The sequence below is a fragment of the Lathyrus oleraceus genome, chromosome 4 (genome assembly GCF_024323335.1).
Source record: "Lathyrus oleraceus cultivar Zhongwan6 chromosome 4, CAAS_Psat_ZW6_1.0, whole genome shotgun sequence".
Taxonomy (NCBI): domain Eukaryota; kingdom Viridiplantae; phylum Streptophyta; class Magnoliopsida; order Fabales; family Fabaceae; genus Lathyrus; species Lathyrus oleraceus.
In genome coordinates this window covers 240,022,498-240,036,648 of record NC_066582.1, presented here as the reverse complement: position 1 = coordinate 240,036,648, position 14,151 = coordinate 240,022,498, and the positions used below count along the sequence as shown (strand labels likewise).

The 14,151-nt window shown below is 34.5% G+C and overlaps 2 protein-coding genes across 4 annotated transcripts; one reads left to right on the top strand and one right to left on the bottom strand.

The window, feature by feature from the left end:
* Positions 1–3,428: 3,428 nt before the first annotated feature.
* On the top strand, positions 3,429–8,129 carry LOC127074803 (diacylglycerol O-acyltransferase 2D). 3 transcript variants are annotated; one of them, XM_051016174.1, is made up of 10 exons: positions 3,429–3,536; positions 3,880–4,092; positions 4,869–4,943; positions 5,019–5,104; positions 6,145–6,251; positions 6,339–6,494; positions 7,139–7,225; positions 7,389–7,486; positions 7,693–7,780; positions 7,879–8,129. In XM_051016174.1, the coding sequence occupies exons 2-10, from the start codon at positions 3,890–3,892 to the stop codon at positions 7,978–7,980; spliced, it is 1,002 nt and encodes a 333-aa protein (XP_050872131.1). In that variant the 5' UTR covers positions 3,429–3,536; positions 3,880–3,889; the 3' UTR covers positions 7,981–8,129. The 3 variants fall into 3 exon arrangements, with proteins under 3 accessions (XP_050872131.1, XP_050872132.1, XP_050872130.1); XM_051016175.1 differs by lacking the exon at positions 3,429–3,536 and adding an exon at positions 3,612–3,780; XM_051016173.1 differs by lacking the exon at positions 3,429–3,536 and having other exon boundaries at positions 3,615–4,092.
* Positions 8,130–13,289: 5,160 nt separating this feature from the next.
* On the bottom strand, positions 13,290–13,943 carry LOC127136852 (uncharacterized). Its single transcript, XM_051063366.1, has one exon. It carries the CDS (start codon positions 13,941–13,943, stop codon positions 13,290–13,292), a length of 654 nt encoding a protein of 217 aa, XP_050919323.1.
* Between the last annotated feature and the right edge of the window lie 208 nt (positions 13,944–14,151).

Here is a 14,151-nt window from a genome sequence, read left to right as displayed (position 1 = left end):
GAAGTTTGTGTTGCACAACCAGCTAGGTTTGTGAAACAAGGCAAAGAAAGAAAGGTGTACATGCTGCATAAAGTCTTGTACGGGCTTAAACAAGCTCCAAGAGTGGATACACCGTTTCCTGTAGTTGATGAAGGAAAGGAATGAAAATTAGTGGATACACCGACTCAAGTTGGTGTAGTAATGTTGAGGATCGAAAATCCACAGTTGACTATATGTTTATGCTAGATGGTGCACCAGTTGCTTGGAGTTCGAGAAAGGAGCCAGTAGAGGCATTATCATCGTGCGAAGCTGAATACATAATTGCTTCTCTTTGTGTATGTCAAGCAACATGGATGGTGAATCTGGTCAAAGAGATAAAAACGAAGAGTCATGGAGCAATTACCATGAAGATTGACAGCATGTCATATATCAATCTAGCGAAGAATCCGATAGCACATGGTCGAAGCAAGTACATCGAAATGAGGTTCCTTTATCTTCGAGAGCAGGTAGCAGATGGAAAGATGAATGTGGAACACTGCAAAACTGAGAATCAGATTGCAGACATCATGACGAATGGAGTGCAAGTCGAAGTATTCAGAAGACTAAGGACTATGATGAATGTAGATAGCTTAGACACAATGAATTAGGTGGTGTGTTGAATTGTAATTCCTTGTGTCGAAGCAGGTTGCTCGATAGAAGCAAGGAAGTGTTGAACCACCCAATGTGTTGAGTTGTGTTAATGTGTCGAAGTGTCGAAGCATGTTGCTTCACACAGGATTTCGACTTAGGCCTATTTTAGTAGTGTTAGCTATTTTGGGCTTTTATAGTTTTTGGCTTTGACTTGAGGTCCAAGTTAACCTAAATCTATAAATAGAGGGAGTAACCCTTATTTTTGTGATGAAGTGAATAGAGTATTAATAGCATTGTAATTCACAGTATTTTGCAGTTGCAAAGTGAATAAGAAGTTTTCCATAGTTTTTAGGAAGAAAGAAACTCTGCAGAATTTTATTACTCTTCTCCTTTGTCGTTCTTTATTTTCTTTCTTTCTCCATTGTTATTCTCTTTTCATTTCTATCGTGTGGGTGATAACAATCTTGTTAATCAAGATTGATTGAAATTCTCCATAAATTTTGGGGGATTTCCAACATATAAAGCGATGCAACTAGAGTACGATGCACTTCTGGCCAATTAAACTTGACACTAACAACTCTTCATACTCATAGAAAGTCGGTTGGATGTAGGTGGATTTTCAAAATGAAAGAAAATCTTGATGGCATTGTGAATATATACAGATCCCATTTTGTTGCAAAAAGTTATCATAAACAATTTGGCTTATGAAGCCTACCACCATTAGAGTTGTTTTTACTTTGGCATTGACTCATAATTGGAAAACCTCCATCCATCATCTTTTGAGAACTTTGAAGTTCTTATACCACATTGTCGAAAATAAGGCATTTTGTGTTTAGAGAAAGTGTGTGAGAATATTAGAAACTTGAATAGAAACTGGATAGATATAAGAATTATTTATGGAAGAGAGAGTTTTGTATTTTTTATTGATATAAAAGTGTAACATTACATCTCTATTTATAGTACTCTAAGTTGAACTCTAGACACACTAATTCTAGAGAGTTTTCAACTCTAAAAATTCAAAGAGTATTCTAGAAAATATTACAACCCTAAGAAATATCTAGACATTCCAAACACTACAAGAGTTTTCTAAAAATATTACCCAAAATAACTACGTCCAAAAATCTAAATAATAAAGTTAGGCCCAAATCAAATTTAATATTTCAACACTTCTCACTTAGACAATGTATATCCGTGATCTCCTCTCTTGAGCTAAAATGTGTAATGTGAACGGGGTTACTTCTTCTAGGTTAACTAAGTATAAACAGAGTAAACACGAAACCTCTTCTCTCTTCAGCGTAAACAAATCATGTCAATTCACGACATCTCAATTAGAGTCTCACTGGACAGCAATTAAAAGGATCTTGTGATATCTTAATGACATCATCACACACGGTTTCTTACTTTCTCCAATACATGTGTAATATAAGTTTTCCTTACATGTATATAGCGATTCGAACTGGGACAGTGATCTAACTGACCGACATTTTACCTCTAAATCTTGCATTTTCTTTGGTTTGAATCTTGTGTCGTGGAACTCTAAAAAATTACCTCTTGTGACATGTCAAACACTAAAGCCAAATACCATGCTCTTTCTCATACTACGTCTAAATTTCTATGGTTGGAATCATTTTCTAAGGAATTTGCAATCTCATTTTTGTCTCTCATTTTTTTGGGTGATAATTTTATTGTTGTCTCGCAATCCAATCTTTCATGTTCACATAAAGTATATTAAACTAGATATTCATTTCATTTGTGAGTGTGTCATCTATAAGAGAATGAAGATTTAACATGTACCAAACTCCTTGCAACTTGCAGACATCCTCACAAAAACTCTTTAATACAACTGCATTTTAGAACCTTAGAACCAAATTCAAAGTCATGATATTTGTCCCTTCTTGAGCTTGTGGAGGTGTATTAGAAATAGAAATAACTTGTGCACTATGATGAATATGATGGTAGTATCTAGTTATAATTAGTAATGCATGTGAATCATGAATGACATGCATGCTAGCATAAGCAAACATGAATAAGTTTCTATAAATATTAGGGCATTGGTTGTGTAATGATTATCTAGTGGATAGTATAATGGAGTTCTAAGTTGTAATTCTATCATAGATTCCTCTCATGCGGCAAAATAATGCATTTACAATTTTTTCAATTTAATTTAATCATTATATTTGCTTAACAAATTTATGTGTAAAAAATAATATATTTTTGGATACAATAATTATGGATGATAATTTGATTTATTATATTCACTATGGATAAAATAAAAACTTATAAAATAAATATATAAATTAAAATAAACGAATAAATGTAATTATGAACACCTTAACATCCACTAAGATAATCGATTAATGTATATTTATATATTTTAATTTAAATTATTATATTAAAATAATGTCTATCAATTTAAAAAAAACATCAATATTAAATTATTATTATTTAATATAAATATTTATTTATTTTATAATTCAATAATAAATATTTTGAAAACATCTTTATTATTCTTAAAATTTTAAAATAATATAATATTTTATAATTGATTTATTTATTTTCATAAACATACACATAAAATGCAGATAATTAAGTCCAAACTCTCTTAATTGTCATCTATAGTAATGACCACCCATATCCTATCATGACCATCCATATCCTAATATAGAGACATTTACATAATATACTATTTTTTAATAATTAATTGTTAATATATATTTACGGTTTTATTAAGATTTAAATTCTAACTTTCAACATCTCCTTTTAATATTTTTTTTTATCGGCGATTAAAATTCATCTTTTTAAATGAAAAAGTGAAATATTGCATGTTGGAACTCGCCATATAATCTAATTCAACTCTTTGAGCTATTTCTCTCGCCCTTTACATAAAATGCTATTGATTGTTCAATTCTTTGCCAAATTAGTCGATAGTATGTTAAATGTGAATTTGTTAATTATATATTCGGTTGTATCGAACAACCACAATTATTTTCTATCTTCTATTATATCATCAAATATAAATTATAATTATATAAAAGTAATACTAGTACACGTTTTTTTCAAGTAGAGATCTTATAACTAACGCATGGAGTATTTATTTATTAGAATAGTCATTAACTCGACAGCTTGTAGCTCAGACAGATCACCAATACTTCCTTTTTAAACTTCCCAACTGTATTGCAGTATTTGGAAACTCCGAGACAATTCCATTGACTTATTTACCCCTACCATTTTCATCGATTTACTTAACTCTCCTCGGTTCCTTCGTCGCAGAGCGCGGGAAATGGAAACGGCACTGGAGGATCGCCGACGGAGTTCCGGCGAACCGGAGGAGAAAGTGTTTCTAGGGAGTGATAAATTCGCCGATTCTTCATCCAACAGTTTGAACACTATTCTGGCTTTGACATTATGGCTTGGAGCTATTCATTTCATTGGAGCAGTGTCTCTCTTCGCACTCTTCTTTCTTCCATTCTCCAAAGCACTCTTGTAAGCTTTTCTATTCCATTTTTTTCTTTCCTTTATGTGTTTAGATTGACTTATTTTTATACTGTTTTTGAAGATTTTATAGAATTGGCTTAAGACATGTACATAATCTGTTTTTAGCTTATTCCTTCTATAAGTTAATCTACTATAGCATATGAAAAATGATTACAGTATAAGAAAATAATTGAATTGAATTTTATTTGTTATAAAAATTATTTAGGCTCTCTTTGTAAGAGATATTTTGACCTTATAGGTTATACCTTGTAACTTATAAACTCAAATCACAATTAAAGTTCCGCTTGAGAAGAGTCTTTTTATCATGAGTATATAACTTATTTTATTATTTTATTATAATTTATTTTTCAGAAGTTATTTTAAATATCATTTTTTTTTCACTTTTATCTTTTCTATTTTAAGTAAAATCCACTTTTACCCTTACCCTTTAGTATCTGAAATATTTATTTTATTATTAATTAAGAAATATTCTTTACCTTATTTTACATTGATCAGCAAATTTCACAAAACACTTCAATTACCTTATCAACTTATCAACTATATGTTATAAGCTTTTGGTTATTAGCCATTACACTATCTGCTATTTATAAGCCAATTGCTATCTTTACCAAAATGTTGCTTGACTTCGTAGAAAATTACACTTTAAAGTTTCAAACTAAATCACTTACATTAATTTCAATAAACTCTTAAGTCGCAGCAAACTCAAAGAAGCATTTATTGGTGATTTGTTAATTGAGTTTTTGGGACTTGGTTTTTAATGTCAGGGTTTTTGGTTTGCTTTTCGTGTTAATGGTGATTCCTATTGATGAAAAGAGCCTATATGGTCGAAAATTAGCAAGGTATTCTTTTCAGTTTTGTTCCTTTTTATATATGATGCAAAAGTTGAGTATATATTTTTTATGGCTATATTTCAGGTATATATGTAAGCATGCTTGTAGTTACTTTCCGGTCACGCTTCATGTAGAGGATATAAAGGCTTTCCATCCAAATCGTGCTTATGGTTTGTTTTTCTAACCGACTAACGAATATTAACCTTAATTGAATTTTGATTTTTTTAGGGTGTTTTTTAGTTCCTTCAAATGCTTCTATCTATTGTTCATTTGCACTTATTTTCATAGAATACAATGACAGAAAAACTTTTGTATATACGTAATTATATTTGTAAGTTTGATGTTTGGCTTCTATTTGGGAAGAAATCGTAGTAGAAAAGTTGGTGGTTTGGAGCTATTTGAGACTTGAGACCATCATTTACTTTGATTCACAAGGTCTCAGGTCGAATCTCACTAGGTACTAACATTTCCTGTGTTGGGCAGTCCATTCAGAGTTTTGCTCTGCCTTTAAATGGGATTCCCGCAAATGGACGGTGGGATTGGTCCCCTTGTATCAGTAGGTCGCAAGGCCATATTCCAAGTTTTCAAAAAAAGTAAAAATAAAATAAGGGAGAAAGACAAAGTGGAGGATAAATTAAGGATTAGGAGACAGTTGACAACATATGACACATGATCAACTATTATAATTTGGACATGATTTTCTAAAGTCAGAATATGAGCTGTCTAATCTTGTGTGACTGTATCAAGTCTCAAATGCATGATTACTTGACTATAAAGCATCCAAATCAATAAAATAATGGATGCTTGGTGACAGTTGTGAAAAGGGATAATTTTGCATAAATTTGTTGAATGGATTGTAGTATTATATATAGGAGTTGTCATGGTTTAGTGGAGAACAATGAACCCTCGGATCATTGTTCTTCACGGAACAAGAGAATAGTTCTGTTAGTTAGAACAAAACAATTTTGAAAATAGGTAGAACTGAACTGAATTGAACAGTTTCTATAGCACAGTGCACCGTCGTTGCAAGTTTAGAACTATAAACTGTTGTCAATACACAATGGACTGAAAATCTGATATTTAGTGAAAACAGAACTGAATCAAATTGCACTTCCATTGTACAATTAAACGGAATATCTGGAAGCTTATCAATGCCTGTTTTTTTTGTTAGAAGCTCATTGATATTAACAACAGTATGGTCTTGATGCAGTTTTCGGTTATGAACCACACTCAGTTTTACCAATTGGAGTTGTTGCACTAGCCGACAGCACAGGTTTTATGCCTCTTCCAAAAATAAAAGTTCTTGCGAGCAGTGCAGTAAGGCTTTTACTTGAGGTTTTGAATCCTAGTGAAATTTATTAAGGGTGAAATTCTAAATGTTTTACTTCACATTTTGATAAATAGATATTTTACACACCATTTCTGAGACACATATGGACATGGTTGGGTCTGACAGCAGCAACAAGGAAAAACTTCAACTCCTTGCTGGATGCAGGCTATAGTTGCATCTTAGTACCAGGTGGTGTTCAAGAAACATTTTTCATGGAGCATGATAGTGAGGTACATTCTCTTTTTCACTCCCTTTCTTCCACAATGTTTTATATTTTTATTCTTTCATTGATAACTGAAAATGCTTCCTGACCTTTAGTTAATTGCTATTACTGGTGCCAATCCTTATTTTCGGCTTCCCGACATCTGGTTCTTTTGTATCTTTTCTATTGCTCAGCTGTAATTAGCTGTCAATGCAATTTCTACTACCTCGGATTGTTCGGGCTTGGTCGGCTATGGATGATCTCATGGATATATAAGCCCAATGTTGTAACCTATGTAGCACCGATAACTCGGATTACACTGCCACACATAGTTACATTCAATTACTTCCATTTTCTTAAATTATCACATGTGTCTACGTGTTAGTGTTTGTGTCGTGTCTACGTCAGTGCTTCATTGGTTGTAATATCTTCAAGTGATATATCATTCTCTCAGAATTCAATGTTTAGATTCTCTGAAGTCTAATAGCCTTGCTCCTGGATTCTATAATGAGACTAATAAGTGAAACAGAAATATGAATTCTTTCTCCCTCTGATACTCTTGGATTTAGCTCTTCTTCATTCTTACAATATGTACAGTACTCTTTTTATTATAGGATTTATATTCATATATAGATTAACAATATCAACTAATAACAATCATTTACTTTCTAGATTGCCTTTCTCAAGGCAAGAAGAGGATTTGTCCGCATAGCGATGGAGAAGGGGAAACCACTGGTTCCAGTTTTCTGCTTTGGACAGGTCTTTCTCTATTTATATATTAACTTCCTAGATCTCTTTTATTCGTATGGACCTCTTGCAGAATGTCACTTTCCTTATCTCTTAATGTAGCTAATATTGTTTTTCATTATCTTTGTTCATTACAATTAACATTCATCTTTTGATACAATCTCGCTCGCTATAGTCAAATATTTATAAGTGGTGGAAACCAGGCGGGAAGCTAATTCTGAATTTTGCAAGGGCTATCAAATTCACCCCGATATATTTTTGGGGAATTTTCGGGTACATGTTTACTTTTATATGTCAACTTTCATCCTGCATGTGATCTGATATCCTTTTACTTCTATGTTTTGCAAAATGCATACCTTGTAGAGTGAATTTGTAGTTTGTTGTTTGAAATTATTGATTTGAAGTTGATTGGCACGCAAGTTAGTGTTCCATATCCATAGAACTACATTCTAACGCAGATTATCTCTTCTCCTCGTTAGATCTCCAATACCATTCAAACATCCGATGTATGTGGTGGTGGGTAGACCGATTGAGCTTGAGAAAAATCCAAAACCAACGCCCGAGGAGGTATATCTATACACGACTATCATACGCCTCTTATCTTATATAGTGTTGACGAATTTGAACAACAAATTACTACTTTTATGTCATTGATATTGTTTCAGGTTGCTAAAGTGCATACTCAGTTTGTTGAAGCACTTCAAGATCTTTTTGAACGGAACAAAGCTCGAGTTGGATATCCAAACCTTCAGTTGAAAATTGTTTAATCAATCTACAGTGTATCCTCTTATGAATAATGATACAACTGGTTAGATTAAAAAATGTAAAAAATATAATTATATTGAAGAAATGTCTCCTCTTATAAATGATGATACAAATGGTTTAGATTAAAAATATATATAATTATATTGATGAACTCTATGTGATTATGCCCTGTGTGATTACATCACTAAGAAGAAGAATCTATATATCCATCTATATTATCTATTTATATGTCTTTCTACTAGTTATACAAATTTTAGTTTTAGGTTCAATATAGAAGTGTCTTGTAGTAAAAGAAATTTGAATTCATATATGTAAAGAAAAATTACCTTTACAAACTTAAAATTTTCATTAGCATTTATTTTGTTGATAAAAAAGTACGTATTTGATAATATTAAAAGTTGTAATTATAAAAATAATCTTGTTTAAATAGAAAGAAAATTAAATTCAATAGGTTTTGCTTAATTGGACTAGTACTAGTATTGCAAATTGTTATTTACACTTTAATATTTACAACATTCATGGAATAAATATCAATCTTGTTAAACTCTTCTGTAACACATCTGCCAGCTAATATCTAGACGAAATATATGTTGTATTTATTATTCTAGTTTTTTCTTTGATGATATATCGATTAATCTCAATGTGTTTTATTATGTCATATTAAACACAATTATGTACAATATTGTGACTGATTTATTATCACAAAACAATTTTATAGGATTTTCATATCATATCTTCAAATCTTCTGATATTTATTTCTTTCGTTATAAAATTTCACAAATTCTGTGTGCCATAGTTCTAAATTTCAATATCGAGTATACTTTGTTTTTTACTCCTCCAAACAATTAGGTCCCACATAATAAGGTACATTAACATGAAAGTGAATCTTTTATTCTTCATTGAATTTGAATAATTAACATCAATGTAAATTTTTATAGTTAGACTTCCGCTAATTTTATTTTTTAGCAAGAGCTTTTTTTTTTAGTAAATTTGAGATATTGTAGAACACATTCTAAAGCTTTCAAATGGCTTTTCCCTCGATCATGCATAAATTTACTAACTACACTGACAGCATATGTCAAACGGCAGACGTTGTTGGTTCCACCCATAAAACTAGGCCAAGTGAAATTTTAATATACATCTTTTCGTCTAAATCTCCAGGTAAGAAAGTATCTTTTACATCATATTTGACTATCTCTCAATCATAATGAGTAACACTGGATGCTAATATCTAAACAATATTCATTTTTTCTATCATATAAAATGTCTTCTCATAATCAATGTCATATATTCGAGTATATTCTTTTGTTACTATTCTTCCCTTATAACAATCAAAGATGTCACTTAATTTGTGTTTCACAATATTGATTCACCTACAACCAACTGACTTCTTCTTTCTTTGTCTCTCAACAATCTCCCAATTTTTTTTTCAAGTGTTTTAATTACATCACTCAGAACTTGAATCCAATTTTTATTCTTCAATGCCTCGTCAACAATGATGGAGTTTTCATAGAGTCAACAATTGCAATAAAACTTTGATATTGTGGAGAATACTTCTTAGAAGAGACAAATTTAAAAATATGATACCTATACAAGGGACACAATTTTTTATCCTTTCATAAAATAAAAGGTAAATTATTTAGGTTAGTATCACAAGTATCAAAAATATGAGAATTGTCAATAGAAGAATCTTTTTTAGTACTTGTTTTGGCGGACGACAAAATATTTTTTCTTAAGCGGATTTGGTTTACTTCTTTTTTGACACACTAAAATTGGTAATGAAGATACTGAATCCTGCAAAGCAAAAAATATTGCAGGTCCATGAACAATTATAGAATTGGGTTTAAGTTCAACCATTAAAGAAACAGGAACACATATAGACTCGTGTTTAGGATTGAGAACAAATATATGTGCTATAGTGAGGTTTTTAAGATAATGGAAACCCTGTTCTTCTCATTGATCTGAATAGAATATATATACATCAATGTGTAACATTTGGTCAACTATCTAATTATGATACAAGATAATTATAGAAAACTAATTATGACTAATTATAACAAAATATTCTATTCTATCACACCCCCACAGTCGAAGCGGGAGGTTTGCAGACGCTTAGACTAGTCCAAAATCATCAAAGAGAATGCGAGGAAGTCCTTTGGTGAAGATGTCTACGATCTGATGTCTTGAGGGGACATGAAGGACGCGAGCCTGACCACAAGCTACCTTTTCCCGAACAAAATGAATGTCCATCTCAATATGCTTAGTGCGCTGATGCTGCACAGGATCACCAGATAGATAGATGGCACTAACATTGTCACAATACACCAAAGTGGCCTGAAGAATAGGAAAATGGAGTTTTAGGAGAAGATTGTGAATCCAACACGATTCGGAGACAACATTGGCAACCCCCCTATATTCGGCTTCAGCACTGGAACGGGAGAGAGTTGGTTGCCTTTTGGAAGACCAAGAAATAAGGTTGTCACCTAGAAAAACACAATACCCAGATGTAGAACGTCTGGTGTCAGGACACCCACCTCAATCAGCGTCAACGTAGGATATAAGCTTTGTAATGGGAGATGGGGATAAGTGTAGTCCAAAATGTAAGGTGCCCTAAACATAACGCAAAATGCGCTTAAGACCAAACATGTGTTCTGTGAGAGGGGCATGCATGTGAAAACAAACTTGTTGAACGGCATATGATATATCAGGTCGAGTGAATGTGAGATACTGTAGGGCCCCTGCAAGACTCCGATACAAGGAGGGATCTTCATAAGAAGTGTCGTAGGAGGTGCTGAGTTTCTGCTTGGTGTCAACAGGAGTGGCTGATGATTTACAGGATGCCATGCCAACACGTTCAATGATCTCTGATGCATAAGTGCTTTGACTGAGAAATATGCCATCAGGATGACGAGATACTGCAATACCCATAAAGTAACTTAGAGGGTCCAAATCCTTCATTGCAAACTCAGATGCTAAGAGTGACATAATTTATTGGCGGAGGACCTGAGTGGAGGTGATGAGGAAGATGTCGTCTACATACAGCAGAATGTAGGCCATGTCTAAACCTTGTCGATATATGAAGAGGGAGTGGTCTGATGTTCTATGGAGAAAGCCAATGGTGGCGACATAGTCAGCAAAACATTGGTACCATGCCCTAGGCGCTTGCTTGAGACCATACAATGACTTCTTCAACCGACATACATAATCTGGATGACGGAGGTCGCGGAAACCCAATGGTTGATGTATGTAAACACTCTCATGAAGATCACCATGTAAAAAGGCATTCTGGACATCTAGTTGATGAATGAGACGGGATTTGTAGATAGCAATGGTAAGCACTATTCAAATGGTAGCGGGTTTCACCATGGAACTAAAAGTCTCATCATAATCCACACCTGCAACCTGTGACCTGCCATCACCTACAAGACGAGCCTTATAACGCTCAAAGGAGCCATCAGAATTTTTCTTATGTCTAAAAATCCACATACATCGAATAAGATTAGCATGACAAGGACGAGAAACTAAATCCCATGTCTTATTTCGAATAAGAGCATCAAATTCATATTGCATTACGGATTTCCAATTCGGGTCTGATAAGGCTAGTTTGGGGTTTTTAGGTATGGGAGAGATGGTGTGGTCAGAGTGAGAGATTGATAAGTTAAATATCGTGTGGGGTTTGACAATGCCTTTCATGCTTCGGGTGGTGATGGCTCGTGTAGGTGGAGGTGGATGCGGTTGAATTGATAGTGGTGATGGAGCATTTATTGTAATGGGTGTGTTGATCGAAGAGGTAGGAGATGATGATTGTTGGTTTATTGAGGGTAGTGGTTGGTCAATTGGGATTGTGGGTGTTGGTTGGTTATGTGCAACAGGTGATGAAATTTGATTTTGTCAGTGATGTATAAGGTAGGGGTGAGGGTCATCATGTAGGAATTGATAAGAGTGAGGTGAAGGGGAGTGTATCTTGGTGAAGGGAAATTGAGTTTCATCAAAGATAACATGCCTCGAAATTATTAATTTTATATTAGACAAATCAAAACACTTATAACCTCTATGATTCGGCGGATAACCCTAGAAGACACACGGAGTAGAGCGGGGTTGTAACTTATGAATGGTAGATGACGGGAATAATGGATAACATAGACAACCAAAGACTCTGAGATGTGTGTAGGTGGGATCACGAAGATACATGAGTTGTGTTGGTGACTGATTATGATGTGTTTTACAGGGAATAATATTTAACAGGTAAGTTTCCATGTGGAAAGCATGATGCCAAAACGAGGGGGGAACAGAAGAATGAGCCAACATAATGTGTATCATATTATTAATGGTTCTTATTTTGCGTCCCGCTTTCCCATTTTGTGAGGATTTGTGGGGACAAGAGAAATGAAAAACTAGACCATGATCAGTGCAATATTTTTGAAAAAGTTCATTATTATATTCATCGCCATTGTCACATTGAAAAGTTTTGACTTTTTGCAAAAATTGAGTTTGAATGAGTTGAGTAAGTGACTTGAACGTTTCAAACACATGAGATTTTCTGCTAATAGGAAAATTCCACAAGAAGTTTGTAAAATCATCTAAGAATAAGACATAATATTTATGACCAGTTGAACTTAAAATTGGAGACGTCCATAAATCACTATGTAAAATGTCAAAAGGCATCAAAGTCGTAGTTTGAGAATAAAAAATGACAATTTAACCTGTTTGCCTAAAACACAATAGTCACAAACGACAGAAGAATTAAAAGGTTCACAACATATGAACTTATTTTTCCGAAGGGAATTCAAAACAGACACGCTAGGATGACCAAGACGACTATGCCAAAGACTGGATGTGAAACCAGCAAAACTAGGAGGAGTGGTAACTGGATAAAGATCTCCATGACTGTCACATCTAAGAAGGGTGATCCCCGTTTTAAAATCAGAGACAGTAAAACCAAAAGGATCAAAGGAAACAGAAACATTGTTGTCAGTGGTGACTCATCTCACAAAAATTAAATTTTTAATAATTTTCGGGGCATGCAAGACATGATTAAGATGAAGGGGTTGGTGAGATGTGGTTATTTGTGTGTGTCCGGTGCCGTGAATTGGAATTCCATGGCCACTTCCTACAATGACTTTCTGATTTGAATTACTTACTGGAAAATAAGACGAGAGATTACCTTGTGATACGGCTGTGTGAGATGTTGCTCCCGTGTCTATGTACCACTGATTGTCAGGAGTGTTGAGTGACATGGTGTGCATTATGGTCTCAATATTTGTCGGTATCTAAGATGAGGTAGAGGTTGCATACACCTGAGGATGCTGTCCTAGAATGCCTGGCTGCTTAGGAGGACCGGTAGGGCGTGTCCACTAAGAGGTGGGATACGGACACGGTGGCATAGTCCATGGTGGTGGAGTCCAACCCCATGGTTGCTAGGTTGGGTACTGTTGTTGCTATTGCCAAGGAGGATAAGACAATGTGAGGGAGCGCTGAGAGCTCCAGACTGAGGTGCATTGCGGTTACCGCGTCCCCCTCCGCGACCCTGGTTGCCACGGGAGCGAGAACGGTTGTCGGGGCGGCGGTTGCCACGCTGGGAGGTGTCTTTAGTAGGTTTTGTCTGAGTGTTATGCATAGCAGCATGAGAACCTGTGTTTTCCATCTTAGCTATACCGGCTTCTTCCAAAGTGAGCATGGAACGAGCCTGATAGAATGCCAGAAGAGGGTTGCTCTGGAGAATAAAAGTAGAAACACTACGATAAGCTTCTGGGAGACCAGAGATCGGCTGAAGGACCAGATGATGAGTGTTGACAGGGAAGTCGACATTTCTCAACTGATCAGAAAGCATCTTAAGACACTGACAATAAGCTGAGACATTGGGAAAATACTCCATACGAGTGTTAGAAAACTCTTGCTTAAGAGTGATAACTCGAGCATTTTGGTTGTCCTGAAAAATATCTTCCAAGCGATTCCATGCTTCCATTGTAGTGGAGTTAGTTTCTAGAATAGTGGTCATCAAATCAGTAGAAATAGTGGAATAAATCCACTGATGAACGGTGGCATCAAGAGTGGACCATTGTTCATGGTTGGCATCGGTAATGGATGATGGCTCTTTTCCGATAGATGGAACGATGTGATGCAGGACTCAATGTGAGCGAGCATGGATGTGGAAAAGCTCGGCCCAAGTACCA